Source organism: Biomphalaria glabrata, chromosome 9 (assembly GCF_947242115.1).
Source record: "Biomphalaria glabrata chromosome 9, xgBioGlab47.1, whole genome shotgun sequence".
Lineage (NCBI taxonomy): Eukaryota > Metazoa > Mollusca > Gastropoda > Planorbidae > Biomphalaria > Biomphalaria glabrata.
The window spans coordinates 18981547-19000910 of record NC_074719.1 but is presented as its reverse complement, the minus strand read 5'-3'; the positions used below and the strand labels follow the sequence as shown (position 1 = coordinate 19000910).

The 19364-nt window shown below is 36.9% G+C and overlaps 1 protein-coding gene across 1 annotated transcript; it reads right to left on the bottom strand.

Moving 5' to 3' along the window:
- Positions 1–3031: 3031 nt before the first annotated feature.
- LOC106065168 (uncharacterized) lies at positions 3032–18679 on the bottom strand. The gene is made up of 6 exons (XM_013223928.2): positions 18468–18679; positions 14437–14588; positions 13004–13134; positions 11233–11377; positions 8390–8505; positions 3032–3171 (listed from the first exon to the last, which is right to left on the bottom strand). The coding sequence occupies exons 1-6, from the start codon at positions 18580–18582 to the stop codon at positions 3117–3119; spliced, it is 714 nt and encodes a 237-aa protein (XP_013079382.2). The 5' UTR covers positions 18583–18679; the 3' UTR covers positions 3032–3116.
- Between the last annotated feature and the right edge of the window lie 685 nt (positions 18680–19364).

Here is a 19364-nt window from a genome sequence, read left to right as displayed (position 1 = left end):
ATCGACAGCGTAAGCTTGTTTCTCTATACCGAAAATTAAAAGCACACACACACACACACAACACACACAAACTGACATGTCCTTTGGCTCATTAAATTTCAGATTCAGGTTCTGTTCTCAATAGAAGCTCGTGAAAAAAAAAATTTGGACACGTCAGTTGCATCTTATAGGAATGTAACTCTCTAAACAAAATCCCAAGAACATTCTAAAAAAAAATAATACGTTTTTTAAAAACCAAAGCTTGTATCAAGTGTATCAATCAGTTTGGAGCAGTCATGTTAATTAAATGTGTAATAGATCTAGACTAACAACAATAAATCTGTGGGATTATCTCAGATTAGAATTTTTTGTACCAATAGCTTTTTTCAGGGAATTTCATGCATTTAGCTTTCTTAATACCCTAGGATCCTATCACTGGTCTGGACCAGTTGGGAAAGGGATGGAGGGAGTGAGACGTATCAGACGAGTGCTTTTGAAAATAGGTTTTAGGGTTATGAACTGATAGTTAAACATTTTTAGGCGACGACCTGATTCTCTACAGAACGAAATTATAATCAATTACGACTAATTGATACATTAATTGGTACATTTTTCGAATGGTTCATGAGTTGTTAGGGACAACGAATATTTGTTCAAAGTTTTAACTTGATCAGAGAATGAGACTAGCAAGAGAAAAAAAAGAGAACACTTAAAAAAAAAAACAACAAAGCTTTTTAAAGGGATAGAACCGCTAATTACTCCCATTATCTCACTTTCTGCTATACAAAAAATAAATTAATTAATTACTACTAAATGATTGGTTAATTTTTGGATTGATACGTGTATTATAATGGACTATATTTTTAATATATTCTTTTAAACTTCATCTGAGAATAGTATTTAAGTGCCAAAACCTTTTTTAAAAAGGATTAAATCCATGCATACATCCGCATCTCTCATAAGGTAGCATTACTTTCCCTTATTTCCATATCAAACAAAATAATTAATCACCAACAAAAATACAAAACAATTGGATACTTTTTAAAAATTGTATTATGTCTTGTCAGGTTTAATGAATAATTGTGCAAATGTTTAGCTTGATTCGAGAATGGGAAACAGGAGAAAAAACATTCAAATTTGTCTACATTCCTTTTAAGCTTAGTGTCTGACAGTGCGCGCGCTACAGCACACATTCTGTATTAAATTTAAATTGAATGGCGGTGTGCAAGGCAGGGTTATAACAGTCCAAAATACAAACGTTCTTCAATATCAAGTGACGTAACAATGCACATCATTATGCACAACAGAGAGTCAAAGTGTCTCGTACAGTCTCTGTCTCGTACAGTCTCTGTCTCTTTTAGGGCCTAAAACTTAGCTATTAAAAACCAAACATAAGGCTTATATTTCTAATAAAGATATAGAGTCCACTGTTTGCCTATGTACAGTTATCTTGTTGATACATTAACAAACTTAACATAGTGACTTTGAGGACAGGTAGATGTAAAATGTAGGTAGAATTGAATGTACATCATATAATAAAACTTTTGGACGGGTTCGTCTACAAATGCCGGGCCGATGTTGACACGCAGTCCGCCCCTTCGACCAAGCAACAACACCCATGCATAATGGATGAAAGGATTTTTTTGTTTCGAATTGCAATGCATTGTTGTTGTTTTTTCTCTGTCACGTAAACGTAGGGGCTATCCTAATAATGTTGTTGTTTTTTAATTTTTGATGTTTGGTATACAGCACAAACGGATCTTCATCAGTATATTATTATATCTATCCATTTGAAGTTCCTGTGTTAGTGTGTTTGAGGCTACCGAGCAGGTGCCTACCATAGGGGTCCTAAGAATGGCGCGTAGATGTGGGCATGAAATATGAATAAATAAGGAAAAACTATAAATAGCTAAAAGATTTTTTTTCTGTGCATCGTGTGTAGAAACTAAAGGAAGTGTAGATAGGTTTGAGCTTGCCCCCTATAAGGGAGATAGGTTCGAGCTTGCACCCTATAAGGAAGTGTAGATAGGTTTGAGCTTGCACCCTATAATAACCCTTGACAGAAAGGATTTGACCCTGAGGTCAAGATTAAGAGATGGCTCTCCGTCGGTCCCGCTGTCAGAAAGTTGTACGTCAACTAGGTGTTCATTTACTAACATCAGTTATAGTGAGACACGATTCGTCTGGCATTATTTGGGCTCCTCAAAGATGAGGCCGAAGGCCTAGCCCACAAGGCGTTCCTATAATGTACCGTTACTATCCTTGAAATAGCTATCAGCGCCCGTATAACCCCGTGAGGAACAGCATAGCTGATGGGAGGGGTGGGCAGAGGATTTCTTCATCTTCTCTACGTGCATAATTTGTTCGCTAAAACTTGCTGTGAATGCCTACTGGAGGCATTGTTCTGTACCAGTTATCCGTCTTCTACGTGGGTCCACAATGAGGCTTGGAATATATATTAGTAAAATTAGTGTGTTTATTGTGTGTGTGGGGGAGGGGCGTTATAATACAGGCTGCTCAAAGAAGTGTTTGTGCCCACTCTATATTAGGGGTTTTCAACCATAGCGCTGCACGGGTGAGTGGACGGCTGAAGATTTTAATGGATGGCATAACCCGCATAACCCCATTGACAAAATTATTTACCGTGTTTAGTGCTATCAATGTTTTGAAATTTGTCAGCATCATTATCAGCTAGTTTACTGTTTTCTTTTGTGTTGAAATATAGCATTATGCTCTTTCCTTTTAGTGGTTTCGTTGTAGCGCTTTAACCTAGCTCTGTTTAGTTTATTATTATTATTATTTTTCTAGTGCAAAAGAATTTTTAAACCTTATTACTTTCAACTATCAAAACAAGACTATGGCTTGAATATTCCTGGTCCATTGGTGAATTCCATTGGGGCCGCCTCTGAGTTTGTGTGACAACACAAACAATCTTTGTAATCTTCTTAATTTTTTAAACATTTTTTATGAACAAATATAAGCTAGAAAAGAACACACACACAAAACATACTGGTAGAACACTGCATTATTTTATTTCATATATTTATTTATGTTTGTATTTGATTATATCATTAAGTCTTTAAGGTCCTAGTATGTCCATGAGTTTTTCTATTTAGGTGAACACAAATAGTTATATATCAAGAACACAGTTTGTTCGTATCAAAGTCACTCAAGTATGACGGCAGTGGAAACCTTAATACAAATACATAAAACATGTCAAATATTTTTTTAAAATACTTAAAAAAAAAACAATTCGACATTGAGTAAAAATGTATCAAATATTTTGAATCAATCATGTAATTAATTTTTAATAGGTCTAGACCAGTGATTCCCAAAGTGGTCTATATAGACCCCCAGGGGTCTACGAAGACTTCCAAGGGGTCTATGAAAGTGAAAAAACAAATTGGGGGTCTATGAGATGTCCACGGGGGTCTATGATAATAGATTTCATTAAAGCAGGTCATGACTTTAATTTTCACATCACATTAATGTAATTCTTCACACTAATATATCATTTGTACCTTAGTTAATCCTTTAAATATTTATCCAACTATCCAAATGAAAAATTGTTGTATTTATTTTCAATACTTATTTCAATCACTTCATTTTGTCTACATGTAAGTAATGTTTAGCAAAAAGAAATGTAAACTGTATAGCGTTGATTATTTAAAATTGTTCATTCCTTCCTTATCAAACATCCCAATTGCCTTTTTTATGCCGATATGAAATTAATTACGCTGGAGGATCATCTGAGACAAAGTCACTATGATAAAAAGATTTGAAAAACTTTCAAATATTCAAAGATAAAGTTCAGAATAGACCCACAAAATATGTTTTCGACATCGTATAGAGAAGATGATGGTATGTGGGCGTCTTACAATATCTGTTTACTTATATCAAAATAGGGTGGTAGTGGTTAAGCGCTTGTCATCCTAACCTGGGGTCCTGGGTTCGAATCTTGGTGAATTTTGAATGTCAGGATTTTTAGGGCTCCCCTGGGTCCACCCGTGACCTCCGTGTCGAAGGTGCCGGTCCATCCAACTCTAATGGGTACCTGACTTAAGTTAGGAAAAGTAAAGGTGGTTGGTCCTTATGCTGGCCACGTGACACCCTGCTCGTTAACCGTTGGCCAAAGAAACAGATGACCTTAACATCATCACACGGTCTTGAAAGTGAACTTGGCCTTTTTGACCAAATACGTAAAACACTAAAAGTAAAACATTTGATATTACCAGCCGTTGTAGTTGCAAAAACTGTTTTACATAATGCTACATCTGATATTATTAAAAGAATTGCTTTAAGCAACTCTACTGTTCAAGGACACGTCGGTGGCATGAGTTATAAAATTAAAATCTTATTATCTAATTCTTTGCAAACGACATATATACAGTTTGGGATCAGCAGTGTCACAGGCTCTGACAGGGTGTAGTGATGTGTGCTGCAAACTGCATTAGGGTCGCTGGCTCCTTATTTTTACTCAGGGTTGACCCATAAAACATTTCCCATGTTTTTTAATTCTGCTAGGTAGCCAGCCAAGGCTAATGAGCCCTTCCTGCTTACTGGCTTCTCCCCTTCTCCTGGTAGTGATAACATCTTCGCAGACTCACTATTTGGCGCCACACATGAAAGATTAAGAAATACATGAAAAACTGCTCTTTGAGAAAATTTTAACAATGATACTTAAGGCAAATTAATTAATTAATATTGAATGTTTGAAGCACTACTTCATAGAACAACAAATTCCTATTTGAAACATAACATCCGAACCAACGGATGATAAATCTGCAAAAAGACATTTCCAGTGTGTTTGGTGATTCCAGCAATACATATTTATTTTTATATTAATTAGTTTCAAAAAACAATCTCTATTACTTAGTAGCCTATGTAGCTTTAAATTACTTTTCACTTTTCAACTCACTACAGATAGAAATTAGTTTAACATAAATGTTGATGAATTTGAACAAATGTGCAAATTAAGCAGGGGGTCTACCGAAAACCAGAAAATATGGCAAGGGGTCTACAAGACAAAAAAGTTTGGGAACCACTGGTCTAGACTCTAGACCAGTGGTTCCCAAACTTTTTTGTCTCGTAGACCCCTTGCCATGTTTTCTTGTTTTCGGTAGACCCCCTGCTCAACTTGCACATTTTTGCAAATTCATTAACATTTTTTAAAACAAATTTCTAACTGTAGTGAGTTGAGGAGTGAAAAAGTAATTTTAAACTACACAACTTAGGATATTATGTTTCATATACGAATTTGTCGTTCTATCAAGTAGTCTTTCCAACATTAAATATTATTTAATTAATTATTATGCCTTAAGTATCATTGTAAAAGGTTTCGCAAAGAGCAGTTTCTCGTGTATTTCTTGATCTTTCACGTGTGGTTGAAAAGTTGAATCTGCTGAACTGTTTTCATTAACAGGAGATGGGTCAAAGGCGAGTAACTGGAGCCTAAACCAGTGAACTTCGAGCAGGAAGGGCTCATTTGCCTTGGCTTGCTACCCACCTAGCAGAAGGAAAACTGAATTCAAACCTCTGCTGCCTTGCTACTATTCCCAAACATGGGAAAGGTCTCGTGGGTCAATACTAAGAAAATATAAGGAGACGGTGACCATTAGCGCCATGTATTTCTGGGCCGTCCCCTCTTTCTCTTTTCTTGGGGGTTCCAGGTTAGGGCTTGCCTTGTTATGTTGGATACAGGCTTGCGAAGGGTGTGAACTATCCATCTCCAGCGTCTCTGAAGGATATCTACTTCAATGGGCTGCTGCTTTGTTCTTTGCCGCAGTTCCTCATTCGAGATCTTGTCTGGCCAGCGGATCATAAGAATTTTCCTAAGGCAGGTATTGTTGAATACTTGGATTTTTTTTTCATGGTGGTGATGGTGGTTCTCCAGGTCTCCGTGATTTGAAAGCAGATGGGCAAGACGTGGCGACAGTTGGAGAGATTCGCCCAGAACCGAGATGCCTGGAGGAAGCTGGTTGGTAACCTATGCCCAGAAGGGACTACAGGCATAGATGAGATGAGATGGTGACCTTTATATAGTTTGTAGCACACAGCGGTACACCTTGTCAGACCAAACTGTATTTATGTATTTTGCAAAGATTTACATAAGAAGCTTTTAATTTTATAACTCATGCCACCGAAGCGACCTTGAACTGTATTGTTGCTTAAAGAAATTCTTTTAATAATAACAGATGTAGGTTTGTGTAAAACGGCTGGTAGAATCAGTGTTTGACCTTTGCTGTTTTCCGTATTTTGCTATAAGAAAAGAAATCATGTAAGACACTCACAAACCATCTTCTCTATATGATGTCGAACTATGATTTTGCGGGTCTATTTTGAACTTTGAGTGTTCGAAAGTTTTTAAAATCTTTATTTTTGTCAGGGTGACATTGTCTCAGATGATCTTCCAGCGAACCTGGTTCATATCGTCATAAAAAAGTCACTTAGGCTTGTTCGACAAGGAAAGAATGAATCCCAATTTTAAATAATTAATGCTGTACTGTCTACATTTTTTTTGTTCTAAATATTAGTTACATGTAGACAAAATTAAGCTATTTAAATAAGTATTGAAATAGATTACAACAATTTTTCTTTTGAATAGCAGGATAAATATTTAAAGGATTAACGAAGATACAAATCATATATTAGTGTATGCAATAATTACATTAGTGGAATGTGAACATAAAATGTGCTTAAATGAAATCTGTTATCGTAGACCCCCGTGGGCATCTCATGGACCCCCAATTTAGTTTTTACTTTCGTGGACCCCTTGGAGGTCTTCGTAGACCCCTAGGGCTCCATATAGACCACTTTGGGAATCACTGCTCTAGACAAACAATAATAAATGCGTGTAATTGAAAATATCTTATTAATTGTTTTTATTTAGAGCAAGTTTTATCCTTAAAGCAAAATCTATGATGCGTACATGTGACCTCTATAAACTAGACATTGTCAAGTTTATTTTAAAACGGAGACGCGGTGGCTGAGGGGTAAAGAGCTTAGTTTCCAAACATGGGTCCCGGGCTCGAATCCTTGTGAAGACTGGGATTTTTAATTTCGGGAGTCTTTGAGTCCACCTACCCCTCTAGATGGGGAAAACCGAACTGTTGGTCATTGTGCTGGCCATATTACACCTTCGTTAATCGTGGGCCAAAGAAGCAAATGACCTTTACATTATCTGTCCTAGAGATCGCAATGTCTGAAGAGAAACTGAACATATTTGACAACAAGATATGCACAGTTGACATGTTGTGCTTTGCCGATAAGTATTTACGCTTAACAAAAGGGGAAAAACTTTTCTTTGAGGCCTTGAATGAGATATTGACCCTTCACAAAAATTTTGATTAGATGATCATTCAATAACATCCCTCACTAAACCATATCTTTATATCAATCAATCAATATTAATTCTGTAATGAAATAGTAATGATAACTTATAAATTCCCGTATGCTGATGTATCAAGTCGTCAGTTGGGCTAACAATACAATAGTATCGGCAACACTTTCATCACTTACACGTCTCTTAATTCTGTATTGTCAGAGGTGCTATGTGTTTGTTGATAGTTGGAGATAGGGTTGTGTTTGTTGATAGTTGGAGATAGGCTTGTGTTTGTTGGTAGCTGGAGATAGGCTTGTGTTTGTTGATAGTTGGAGATAGGCTTGTGTTTGTTGATAGTTGGAGATAGGCTTGTGTTTGTTGATAGCTGGAGATAGGGTTGTGTTTGTTGATAGTTGGAGATAGGCTTGTGTTTGTTGATAGTTGGAGATAGGCTTGTGTTTGTTGATAGCTGGAGATAGGCTTGTGTTTGTTGATAGTTGGAGATAGGCTTGTGTTTGTTTATAGCTGGAGATAGGCTTGTGTTTGTTGATAGTTGGAGATAGGCTTGTGTTTGTTGATAGTTGGAGATAGGGTTGTGTTTGTTGATAGCTGGAGATAGGGTTGTGTTTGCTGATAGTTGGAGATAAAGTTTTGGTTGTTGAAAGTTGGTGATAGGGTTTTGGTTGTTGATAGTTGGAGATAGAGTTGTGTTTGTTGATAGCTGGAGATAGGGTTGTGTTTGTTGATAGCTGGAGATAAAGTTTTGGTTGTTGATAGTTGGTGATAGGGTTTTGGTTGTTGATAGTTGGAGATAGAGTTGTGTTTGTTGATAGTCGGAGATTGTGGTTGATGGTTTGTAGTTCATAGTTTCTGATATTCTTGCTGAAAATATTAGACCCGCCTTTTTACCTGCTAGAGTAGCCCACTTCGGGGTCAGATTTTGAGTTTGTGCTTCTACACAAACAAACTTTGTAACCTTGTTTCATGTTATATCAAGTAAGGAAAACGAAACAGGTACAGTGTCATAGGCACATCGTCATTGGTAAAAGCTGCTTCAATAAACTCTTGACCTGACTACGTTTCACTTACTTCTCTCCCTGAACGATATGGAAATACGGCTCAGGGACATGCTCCAGTGACTCTTTTTGTACGACATCTGCATTGATCGTGTTACACGTGAGGGTCAGTACGTAGCCCGGGTGTTTCTAAAAAAAAAAAGATTAATGACAGAATGGAAAACATTTAAGACAGTAAAGGACTATACACAATAGAATAGGATGATGGTAAACATTACTTCGGTTAAAACCGTTACATTTCGTAATTTCTAGATGTCTGTGATGTCTTCAGAACTGCATTGCAGCATAGTGTCATGTTTGTGTTTTCACAGCTTATACCAACACATGGGCGTAGCCAGGGGGGGGGGGGGGGTTCAACCCCCCCCCCCCAAGAAATGAAATCCCCCCGGGGGGGGGGGGGAATCGGAATTTAGTGATTGATTTTTTGCTTTGATTTTGTTTATTTTAGGTGAGATTTTAATACTAAACCATCACTTGCCCCAGCACAACCAAAGGGGATTTGAGTCTAAAACCCCCTACCAGGGGGGCTCGAGTTTTAAAAACCCCTTCCAGGGGGGCGGGCTCGAGTTTAAAACCCCTACCAGAAGGGCTCGAGTTTAAAAACCCCTACCAGGGGTTTTGAGTTTTAAACCCCCTACCTTGGGTTTTTGCAGTTAACTCTCCCTCTTCTATAAAACAAAAAAACAAAAAAAAAATGCAAACGAAAATCCCCTAATTCCAAGAGCACAGTTAAGAAAGATTTTGATTTTAAAACCCCCTCTAAAATTTACGATAAACCCCCTCTTCAACATAAAAAAAAACAACTAATTAAGCACTCAAAATGTTATGAGCGTAGCTAAATGGGTTTTGACTCAGTTTTGAGTTTAAATCACACTTCAGCGGGGTTCGAAGGTAAAAAATACCTCTTTAATATTAAAAACAAAGCAAATTATACACTCAAAATGTTATGTGTGTAGTCAAAGGGGTTTTGAGTTTAAACTCCCCTCCAGTGGAGTTTGAAGCTAAAAAGTACCTCTTCAATATAAATAAAAGCAAATTACTCACTCTTAAATCTATGAGCGTAGCCAAAAGAGTTTTGAGTTTAAACCCCCCGCCAGGGGGGTTTGAGGCTAAAAAATACATCTTCAGTGTAAGAAAAAAAAGCAAATTACGCACTCAAAATGCTATGAGCGTTGCCTAAAGGAGTTTAAACCCCCATTCAGAGGGTTTTGATGTTAAAAATACCTCTTCAATATAAAAAAAAAGCAAATTACACACTAAAATTATTTGAGCGTAGCCAATCCAATCGGGGGTTTTGAGTTTAAACCCCTGTTCTACAGATGGCTTTTTTTTTAAAGTTTCAAACCCCTCCAGATGGTTTTGAGTTTAAGATCCCCCTACAGAGCATTTTGAGGTGGAAAACCCAACAGATTATTTTGACGATAAAACTTCTCTTTTCGATATAAAATCTAAAGCAAACTACAGTCACTTAATTCCAAGAGCGTATTCAAGAGTGGTTACACATTTTTACCAGTGGCAGGGCTCTATTAATAAACTGCAGTGAATAGTCATCTGCCGAAATTGAAAAACACTAAATGTGGCTCAACAAAGATGGCTAAGACAGATTTTAGGAGTCAGTTATAGAGATCGGGTCTAAATCAAGGAAATCCTATGCCGAACTGGGAGTCGACCCTTTAGTAAGATTGTGAGAGAGCGACGCATGAGGTTTGCGGGACAAGTGTTCTCCGACAAAATGAATTACGCATAAGAAGAGTTGCAATGATATCCTAGTACAACTTGACACCAATCATTCATTGAGTTCCTCATGGCAGGTGGGAAAAGGCTTCAGACATTACCAGTGACAGATTTTTATGGAAACAGCTTGACGGCAAATGCACCGAACGGCGCGGAAGGATCTAAGTCAGTAAGAATGGCACATTAGGATTTTAAAATAGAAATTTTTATTAGCAGGAAAATGCACTGTAGATACCTCAGAATATGCATTTTGTTGGCTTTCAATACCAGAAATAGTGCTTGGCGGCGGGGCTTCGCCCCGAGCTGGGGAGCTCCTAGCGCTCCCCCAGACCCCTTTACTAGTAATGTCGGGGAGTCTACAAATTTTATGGGAACAGCTTGACGGCAAATGCGCCGAACGGCGCGGGAGGATCTAAGTCAGTAAGAATAGCAAATTAGGATTTTAAAATAGAAATTTTTAATAGCAGGAAAATGCACTGTAGATACCTCAGAATATGCATTTTGTTGGCTTTCAATATCAGAAATATCAATATCCTAGCGCTCCTCCAGACCCCATTGCTAGTATTGGCGGGGAATCTACAATTTTTCCACTAACTCATGGAAGAACCTATTCTAGGGCACATTAATCGCCTTCCGAAAGAATGAAGGGTCAGAATGTAGTAAAGATTTTGTAGGCACACACACATAAATACATATAAAAAAAACTTTCGCGGGGGGGGGTGGATTCCCCCCCCCAACCCCCCCCCCCCGGAAAAAAAATCCTGGCTACGCCCATGTATCAACATATTCTATATTTCTGTCTTGGTAGATTCTTTTACCAAGTTTTTTTCTCCAAATTCCAATTCTATGATTAACTTTAGCTTTTAACAATAATAGTCGAAGGCAATACACAAATCAATTTAAAAGAAAACAAATAAACTTGCGACAATTCCAAAACTATAGAAATGCTAAGTCTGATCAGTCACCCGAGCAAGATAATGTTAAAACTAATTCTCAAAAGACTCAACAGTAAAACAGATGAAGTCCTTTCTGAAGAACAGGCAGACGTCATAGCAGATAGAAGCAACGATGCAATACAAAAGAAACTAATATTGAAATTTAAAACTGTCATGGTTGACCTACCTCATTTACATAGACTTTGCAGTCTGGCCAGATGCCAACATATAACTGTCTACCTAGTCTTGAAAATCTAATAGTACAATCCTCCAGGTAAGTGAAATCTTTTGGAGAAAGATTGTTTAGGCTTTCAAGATCAAACGCACCAGGTCTAAAGAAAAACATGAGACTTGAAGACATTAAATCATTGCAAGCAGATCTGTTTGCAGAGAGTATTGACTATTGGTTATAATGTAAATGTAAAATGTCAATTTAACCAGTAAATACCTCAAATTTTTATTACAATTAATACTCTAACCCTAACCCTGAAAATTGGGCACAAAACTTTGAAAATATAATTTTAGATTCACTAAAATAAACGTAAGTAAAGCTTACATCCTATTTTACATTTTACATTGCAATTCAAGTTGTGTTCGTTTTGAAAAGTTACTCGATGCAGACTATACCAATCTAAATGCTTATTAGAGAGACCTAATGTGCTCTACAAAGCGGTTTTTCTATAATCCTTATAAGGTTTGATGAAAATTGTTTGGCTAATAAGGTTTTATAATATCAATGTTGTTATAAGTGCTGTGTGTCTAAGTGTGTTTTATGTGCAGTGTGTGTGTGTGTGTTTGTTCGTGTAGTGCTATGCAGTGTTAAAGTGTGTTTTGTGTGTGTAGTGCTATGCAGTGTGTGTGTGTGTTTGTTCGTGTAGTGCTATGCAGTGTGTGTGTGTATGTGTTTGCTTTTGTTGTGCTATGCAGTGTGTGTGTGTTTTGTGTGGTGCTATAAAGTGTGTGTTTGTGTGTGTAGTGCTATGCAGTGTGTGTGTGTTTGTATGTGTAGTTCAATGCAGTGTGTGTGTGTGTTTTGATGTGTATCGCTAAGCATTGTATGTCTGTGTGTTTGTATGTGTAGAGTGTTTGTGTGTCTATGTGTTTGTATGTGTAGTGTGTTTGTATGTGTAGAGTGTTTGTGTTTCTGTGTGTTTGTATGTGTAGTGTGTTTGTGTGTGTAGTGTGTTTGTGTGTGTAGTGTGTTTGTGTGTGTAGTGTGTTTGTGTGTGTAGTGTGTTTGTGTGTGTAGCGTGTTTGTGTGTGTAGTGTGTTTGTGTGTGTAGTGTGTTTGTGTGTGTAGTGTGTTTGTGTGTGTAGTGTGTTTGTGTGTGTAGTGTGTTTGTGTGTGTAGTGTGTTTGTATGTGTAGTGTGTTTGTGTGTGTATGTCTGTGTGTTTGTATGTGTAGTGTGTTTGTGTGTGTAGTGTGTTTGTATGTGTAGTGTGTTTGTGTGTGTAGTGTGTTTGTGTGTGTAGTGTGTTTGTATATGTGTGTGTTTGTATGTGTAGTGGTATGCAGTGTGTGTGTTTGTATGCGTAGTTCAATGCAGTGTGTGTGTGTGTTTTGATGTGTATTGCTAAGCATTGTATGTCTGTGTGTTTGTATGTGTAGAGTGTTTGTGTTTCTGTGTGTTTGTATGTGTAGTGTGTTTGTGTGTGTAGTGTGTTTGTGTGTGTAGTGTGTTTGTGTGTGTAGTGTGTTTGTGTGTGTAGTGTGTTTGTGTGTGTAGTGTGTTTGTGTGTGTAGTGTTTTTGTGTGTGTAGTGTGTTTGTGTGTGTAGTGTGTTTGTATGTGTAGTGTGTTTGTGTGTGTAGTGTGTTTGTATGTGTAGTGTGTTTGTGTGTGTATGTTTGTGTGTTTGTATGTGTAGTGTGTTTGTGTGTGTAGTGTGTTTGTGTGTGTAGTGTGTTTGTGTGTAGTGTGTTTGTATGTGTAGTGTGTTTGTGTGTGTAGTTTACCCGCTGATGAGATTGTTGGTGAAGTTGTAAGGGATGAGTCGAATGTTTCCATCATCTGTTTCCATGACAACCACAACTTCCCGTCGTGCAACGAAATCGTTAAAAGTTTGTTCCACAAACAGAATGGACGTCTGAAAAAAACGAAACAAATATTACTATATTACAAAGCTTATATCAACTCACTCTGTCTGTCTGTCTGGTCAAAATCTCGGAGTAAGCTGAAATTTTGGACAATTATAACTTGTACCCAACAAAACAAGAATCAAAGAAAAATAAAAGTAACCAAAATAGACAATAAACTAATGGTAAGCAATTATTTTGTTTGGTGTTCAACAAGGGAAAGAACTTTTACTGTCAGAGTTTGTTGTATATGTTGAATTAGTCCCCTTTTATGCCTTTAAAAAGAGATGACGGTAACATTTACACAGATACCTCTCTCTCCCTCTCCTTTTTCCCAACTGGTTCAGACATGTGATTGAATCCTAGCGTGGCTAATAAAATAAAATGGTCAAAAATATTTCAATCGCACAAATTTATTGTCTAGATCAGTGATGCCCAACATAAATCGACCTGCGGGCCAATTTAATTTCCGACACTGGTGTCGCGGGCCACATAAACGGAAAGGTACAAAAACGAAATGAAATTGTCCTGAAACTATTTGATTAGAAACCCGTGGATCTAGCACTTACATTTATTGAAGGGAAATTATTATCTTTTTTTTATATTTTTCATGCGTCAGAAAACGGCTTCATTTCTCTCCTAAAACATGAGCGACAGTGTAGCTAGCTTTACCAACGACTCATATTCTTGACTCTTTTTGGTAAATATTCACATTAATCTTCCAATATCTAAACGTAGTTTAACAATCTTTTTATTCGAATGACGCCAGATTTGTTTTATAATGCTTTACAAATTAAATATGTTGGTTTATGGTTAGCTTATTATTTTGTTCCACAAAAGAGTAAAGATCCATTCACTTTTCCTGGTAGATTCTACATTCACGAGTCCCATTTCAGAAACGCACAAGTGTTAAAGGTTAATAGTGAGGCTCCTAAAGTAGGTAAAGATGCATTTTTCAACCTTTTTTTTTTAATTACGGAAAAAAAGGTGCAGGGGGGGGGAGCTTTTCTACACTTTGTTCTGACGGTTCAACGGGTCGGATAGAACCACGTCGCGGGCCGGGTGTGGCCCGCGGGCCGTATTTTGGGCATCACTGGTCTAGATCTATTAAGAATTCAGTTACATGACCAACTAACTGATACAATCATACTCAATATAAGCTATGCTGTTTTATTTTATTTGTCAATGCAAACACACTACACACTTTGTACATATTTTATTTACACTTTTCGTGCCCACATTATTTTGTATCTGTTCTGGAAGTGTTTGATAAAGAGAGAATGAGCTGATGATATACAAAATTTAAGTCTTACCTGATCAAAGGCAGCTACAGTCCATGGTTTGAATGTTAAAGAAGAAAAGGGATGTCTTATTGGTGAATTCTGAGCTTCTTCATCGTCCACTTGTTTGATGTTAGTAAACTCTCCATTGAGAACATTCATAAAGTCAATCACGCTCTGGGATGCTTTGTAAAGAAGGAAATGGAAAGTTTATATTTTAAGTGCACAGAAATGTACACAAGTAGTGTGAGCTGTAGAAATGATTTATAAATCACAGAAACAGTCAAACCTTAGTCTTTGCTTACTGTACAGCATTCTAGATTGGCCTTTTAACAAAATTCCTCGCTTGCTAAATGCGTGTGTGTGAGGGTAGGGGGGGGGTAGAAAACGTCAGAGAACAGCTGTAAAAATTTACTAGCAATTTAACAGACTTTGGGAAAACTATTACTAACTGATTAGCCACGCAGTGAAAACTCTGGTTTGACAATTATATTTTTCAAAACCTAATCACCTTGAAATTATTTTTTTGATTAAATCGTTTTCTTTGTGAACACTATCATTACGTTTTCAGGGGGAATTCCCGCACTCGCCTCCAGTGTTTCTTTGTATCCAGTAAAGAGGGGAATATGTAGAAGTGTACAGAGTTATAGACAGAACTGTCAACAGAAGAACTGAATTACTCAGAGCTCACTGTCAAGTCTCTTACAAATAATAATAATTATTATTATAATAACTGGAGGCGTGGGGGCCTGAGTGGTAAAGCGCTTGGCTACCTAGCTGGGCTCCCCGGGTTCGAATCCTAATGAAGACTGGGATTTTTACTTTAGGGCTCTTAGCTTCTGAGTCCACCCAGCTCTAATGGGTACCTGACATTTGTAGGAAAAAAAGTACAAGTTTATTTTTGTTATAATAATAATAATAGTAATAATAATAATGTTAATGTCTTCGATTCCGAAGATGAAGGGTCAGTGCAGTGTTTCACATGACTACACAATATATGTTTGGCTCCTTCTGTCTCGGAAGACAATAAAGAATGCGCCCAGAAGAATCATTGGTCTCGATTGTTTCTTGACTTCGTGCAAAACTTGGTCGGGCTCATAGATTTATATATTATATCTAGACTGGAAACCAGAAACAAATTCTTATCCGCGATTGATCGACCTATATATATATTTTTTGTATGTACGTAAACTCTTTTTCAAGCTCTATTGGAAGTCGCCCCAATCAATCTTTTCTATCTTAGAAAAATAATGATCTTTAGTTTTCAACGTTTAGAAATAATGCAAAATCATTTCTCGGATTTTCTTTAGAATTAGCTATTAATCACAGAACTATGTATTCACGCTTTCACGCTAATATATGAAACAAAGCCTTTTCCTGTTTCCATTGAGATAATGTTTCAAAAATCATAGATCAAAATAATTCATGTCTGTTGATTTTAATCATCTTATGTACATTTAAATACAATTGATTACGTAGATCTTTCTAGAATATGTATCTAAAAATTGCAAAATAATAATTATGAGACGAGAGTACTCCTATTTTTTATGTTCAATTACTAGATCTAGATCTAAAAATTAAATTATATGTTACATAGGTTAGGGTTGAAAAAAACACAGACTTTACTTCTATAACTACTTTACAAAACAACACGCCTTGTTTCAACTTTAAAAAAAAAATTCACATTTTGTGGTAGTGTTAACAAATCTTCATGTCCAGTCTAGATCTAGTCTATATATAAGTCTATGGTGTGGCTATTTGGTACGGTCGTTACGCAGCATAGCGTGAATGAAAAATTGTGCTACTTTCGGTATTGAATGAAAGTAAGGTTGAAAAATAGTAAGCCGAAAAATATTATGATTACATTCTTTATAAGAATATTAAAGTGTTTATAAAATAGAACCTGAGAGTGTCTTGTGTCGTAACACTATTCTTTAGCGGCAACAGTTCTTGCATGAGAAAGAACCTGTTTTAGGAAGGGGGGGGGGTTCTGGTAGAGCAGCTTTCGTTCTCATTCTGTTAGTGTTGGCGGCTTCATTCCTTTTGCTCTCGTCTACCAGTAAGCACAGTCTGCCTTCGTGCTAGCTGATCTTGCGCGATTTTCTCCCAAATATTTTGATTGATTTTTATTGTCCTCAGATTTTGCTTTTAGTCTGACTTCCTCCGCAACCTTGGCATAAAGGGAATTCTTCCATCCGGCATAAGAATGGCATGTTAGAGCCAGCAAAGACTGCTTGTATAAAATGAGAATAGATCCTGGATGTATTGGCAAATTTTAAAACTTTCTGATAGGAAAAACAATCCCTCCAAGAGATGCACATCTCCGGCAGTGCAATTGAAAACTGGATCTATGCTCTTGATGCGTGTATGTTGACCAGCTGTTATTATCATAAAGAAGAGTGCTCAGTATCAAGGGGAGGGGTGGTCCATTCCTTGCTCCCAGCACAAGCTTAACTGTTGGTGCAGAAGCTACACTAAGGCATGATGTCCAGCCTGAATGGCTTCTGTAGGAATACCAACTCCTCAGGGTGCTCTCCCGTGTGAAAGCATGTCAATGGCTTCACTCAGATCCTTTACAAAGAGTTTTTTATCTTATGCCTCCAAAACTGAACGTGTTGGGAACTGAGTGGTTAATGAAGCATTCAAAGAAATAAGAAGAAAAGTGGTTGGTCACAATTAGCTTTGTAAAGGAGGAAATGAATTGTTACTCGTTACATGTTATTGTATTACTGTTACATAAAGCTCTTGAACTTTTCTCTTTTTCCTTAGGCTAGAATATAGGTAACAAAAATGAACTCTAAAGCCAAATGTTGCAAGTGATAGGTAGCAAGTCCTATGGAGCAAGTTGTATGCTACAAGCCGCTGGTAGCACTGGTACAGTTTTAAACGCTGAGATGCAAACTAACAATAGTCAATGTAGTTATTGTTTACTTCAATTCTACCAGCCCTAACAGTATTATCAGATAGACCAAAACTTAAGCACCTCAGCTACAGGCTATATAAAATAAGCATTTAGTATATATATTGTATTTTAGTAAACGTGTCACATTTTTAACTATCAACCTAACATACTTTTTTTTTGTCCGTGAATTAGTGAATCTATTACAATGAAATTTCTTGGCCTGCTCTCTCTTTTCTATTATCTCTCTCTCTTTCTCTCTCTCTCTCTCTTTCTCTCTCTCTCTCTCTCTTTCTCTCTTCTTCTTCGCTTTCTGAAACTCTCGTTGTTTTGTTTTTTTATACTACTAGGATTTACTTAATTTTTTGTTGTTTTTTTTGTTGTTTTTTTGGACAGTGTTACAAAGTACCATTCTTTGCTCTTTCTCTCACTCTAAAAAAAATGGAAAAGACTCTAAATCTATTTTTACTGCTATTAGGGTTGGTTTTGTTTACATTAAGGCCGCGACTATTAGGAAGCGATAATTACGTAAGGCCTATTAAAAATAAGTAGACATAGAAAAAGAAAATATATTTAAAAATACGGAATTAGTATGAATTTTATATGCTTTATATCTAGATTGCGGTCTGTTGAGGAAATACCTAAAATAAAATACAAAGGTCTGAAACAAAGCTCGTGGTTTTTCGCAAATAGCAGACGTCACATTAAGAATATATCGAAACCGGTTCTTAGCAGGTAAAAGAAACCTGTGTAGAAAATAACATGCGAATTCGTACGACAGTTTAAGAGATTTATTGATCAATGAATGAGTCAGTAGTATTTTATAAACATGATATATATTAATACTGTTTTGCCTGCGCAAAATATTTTTAAAGTGATAATTGGCTCGCGCAGACCAGTACCACTCTTTAAACTAAATGCAGTCCACAGTGGCACAGTAGTGTGAGATGGCTGTGAGCATAAAGGCCGCGGGATACACATTTGAGACCAAAAGAAAATCCGCTGCCCAATACAGACGCAAACGCCGAAAAGAAAATCTTAATCGTTATGCTTGTCTTAGATGTGGCAAAATATGTAGGTCACAACTGGGGCTGCGTAGCCTCATTAATCTTGGACTCGAAGACAAGCCTTATCATACATGTACATATATGTTCTAAATACATACGTTCTTCAGAGGCCACAAAAGTGACAACAAACAGCAAGGTGAATACTAGCGTTGGTCTTAAAGTCTCCATCTCTTGCATGAACACAACTGCATCTACAGGGACTATATAAAGCATTTCATCTCAATAGAGGGTTTCTGCTTCACCTATTATATCAACCAAAAAAAATACGTATGGTAATAACCTACATGTGCATTGAGTAGAAACATAGTTTTTTCATTGTTCTGCTAACGTATAACATGTCCACATGTTAAAATGTCCTGATTGTGTTGTGATGCATATAAGCAGTTCTTAATCTATACACAATTACTTTTCAACCCCCTGCAGACAACGGTTTCGTCTGTAAAAGTTGCAACAAAGATGTCGGTGACATCTGGTTCTGCACTAATTTTCAGACTCAAAGGACAAAACACTAATTATAATTGATCACACCAAATGTCTGGTGAGGGTCCAAGTGTAAAGATCTGTCTCACAGTTATTGAGATCTCTGCGATGTTGGCCAAATGCAAAATGTGCATCTCATTGAGGTTAAAGCATCACCCCGAAAAAAAATGAGTGCTAATGCGGGCCTAGTTATTGGATACATTCTTAAAAGTTAAAGTGGTTTGTTTAGACTTTAAACCAATACGTTTGTTTAGACCAATACATTTGTTTAGAGTTTAGACCAATACGTTTGTTTAGACCAATACGTTTGTTTAGAGTTTACCCAATACGTTTGTTTAGACTTTAAACCAATACGTTTGTTTAGACCAATACGTTTGTTTAGAGTTTAGACCAATACGTTTGTTTAGACTTTAGACCAATACGTTTGTTTAGACCAATACGTTTGTGTCACGTATATTTTATTAATTTAAAATAAATTCAGGTCAAGGCTGCCGGATTTTTCCTATGACGTAGTT

What these genes read in the sequence shown, in the direction of transcription:
- LOC106065168 (XM_013223928.2), bottom strand. Translation starts at nt 18,582, where the DNA reads ATGCTTTATATAGTCCCTGTAGATGCAGTTGTGTTCATGCAAGAGATG. An exon ending in TTTTGTGGCCTCTGAAGAAC is followed by an intron (nt 14,589 to 18,467) that starts GTATGTATTTAG and finishes TTCTTTACAAAG; the next exon opens with CATCCCAGAGCGTGATTGAC. An exon ending in GCAAAGTCTATGTAAATGAG is followed by an intron (nt 8,506 to 11,232) that starts GTAGGTCAACCA and finishes TTTTTTTTTTAG; the next exon opens with AAACACCCGGGCTACGTACT.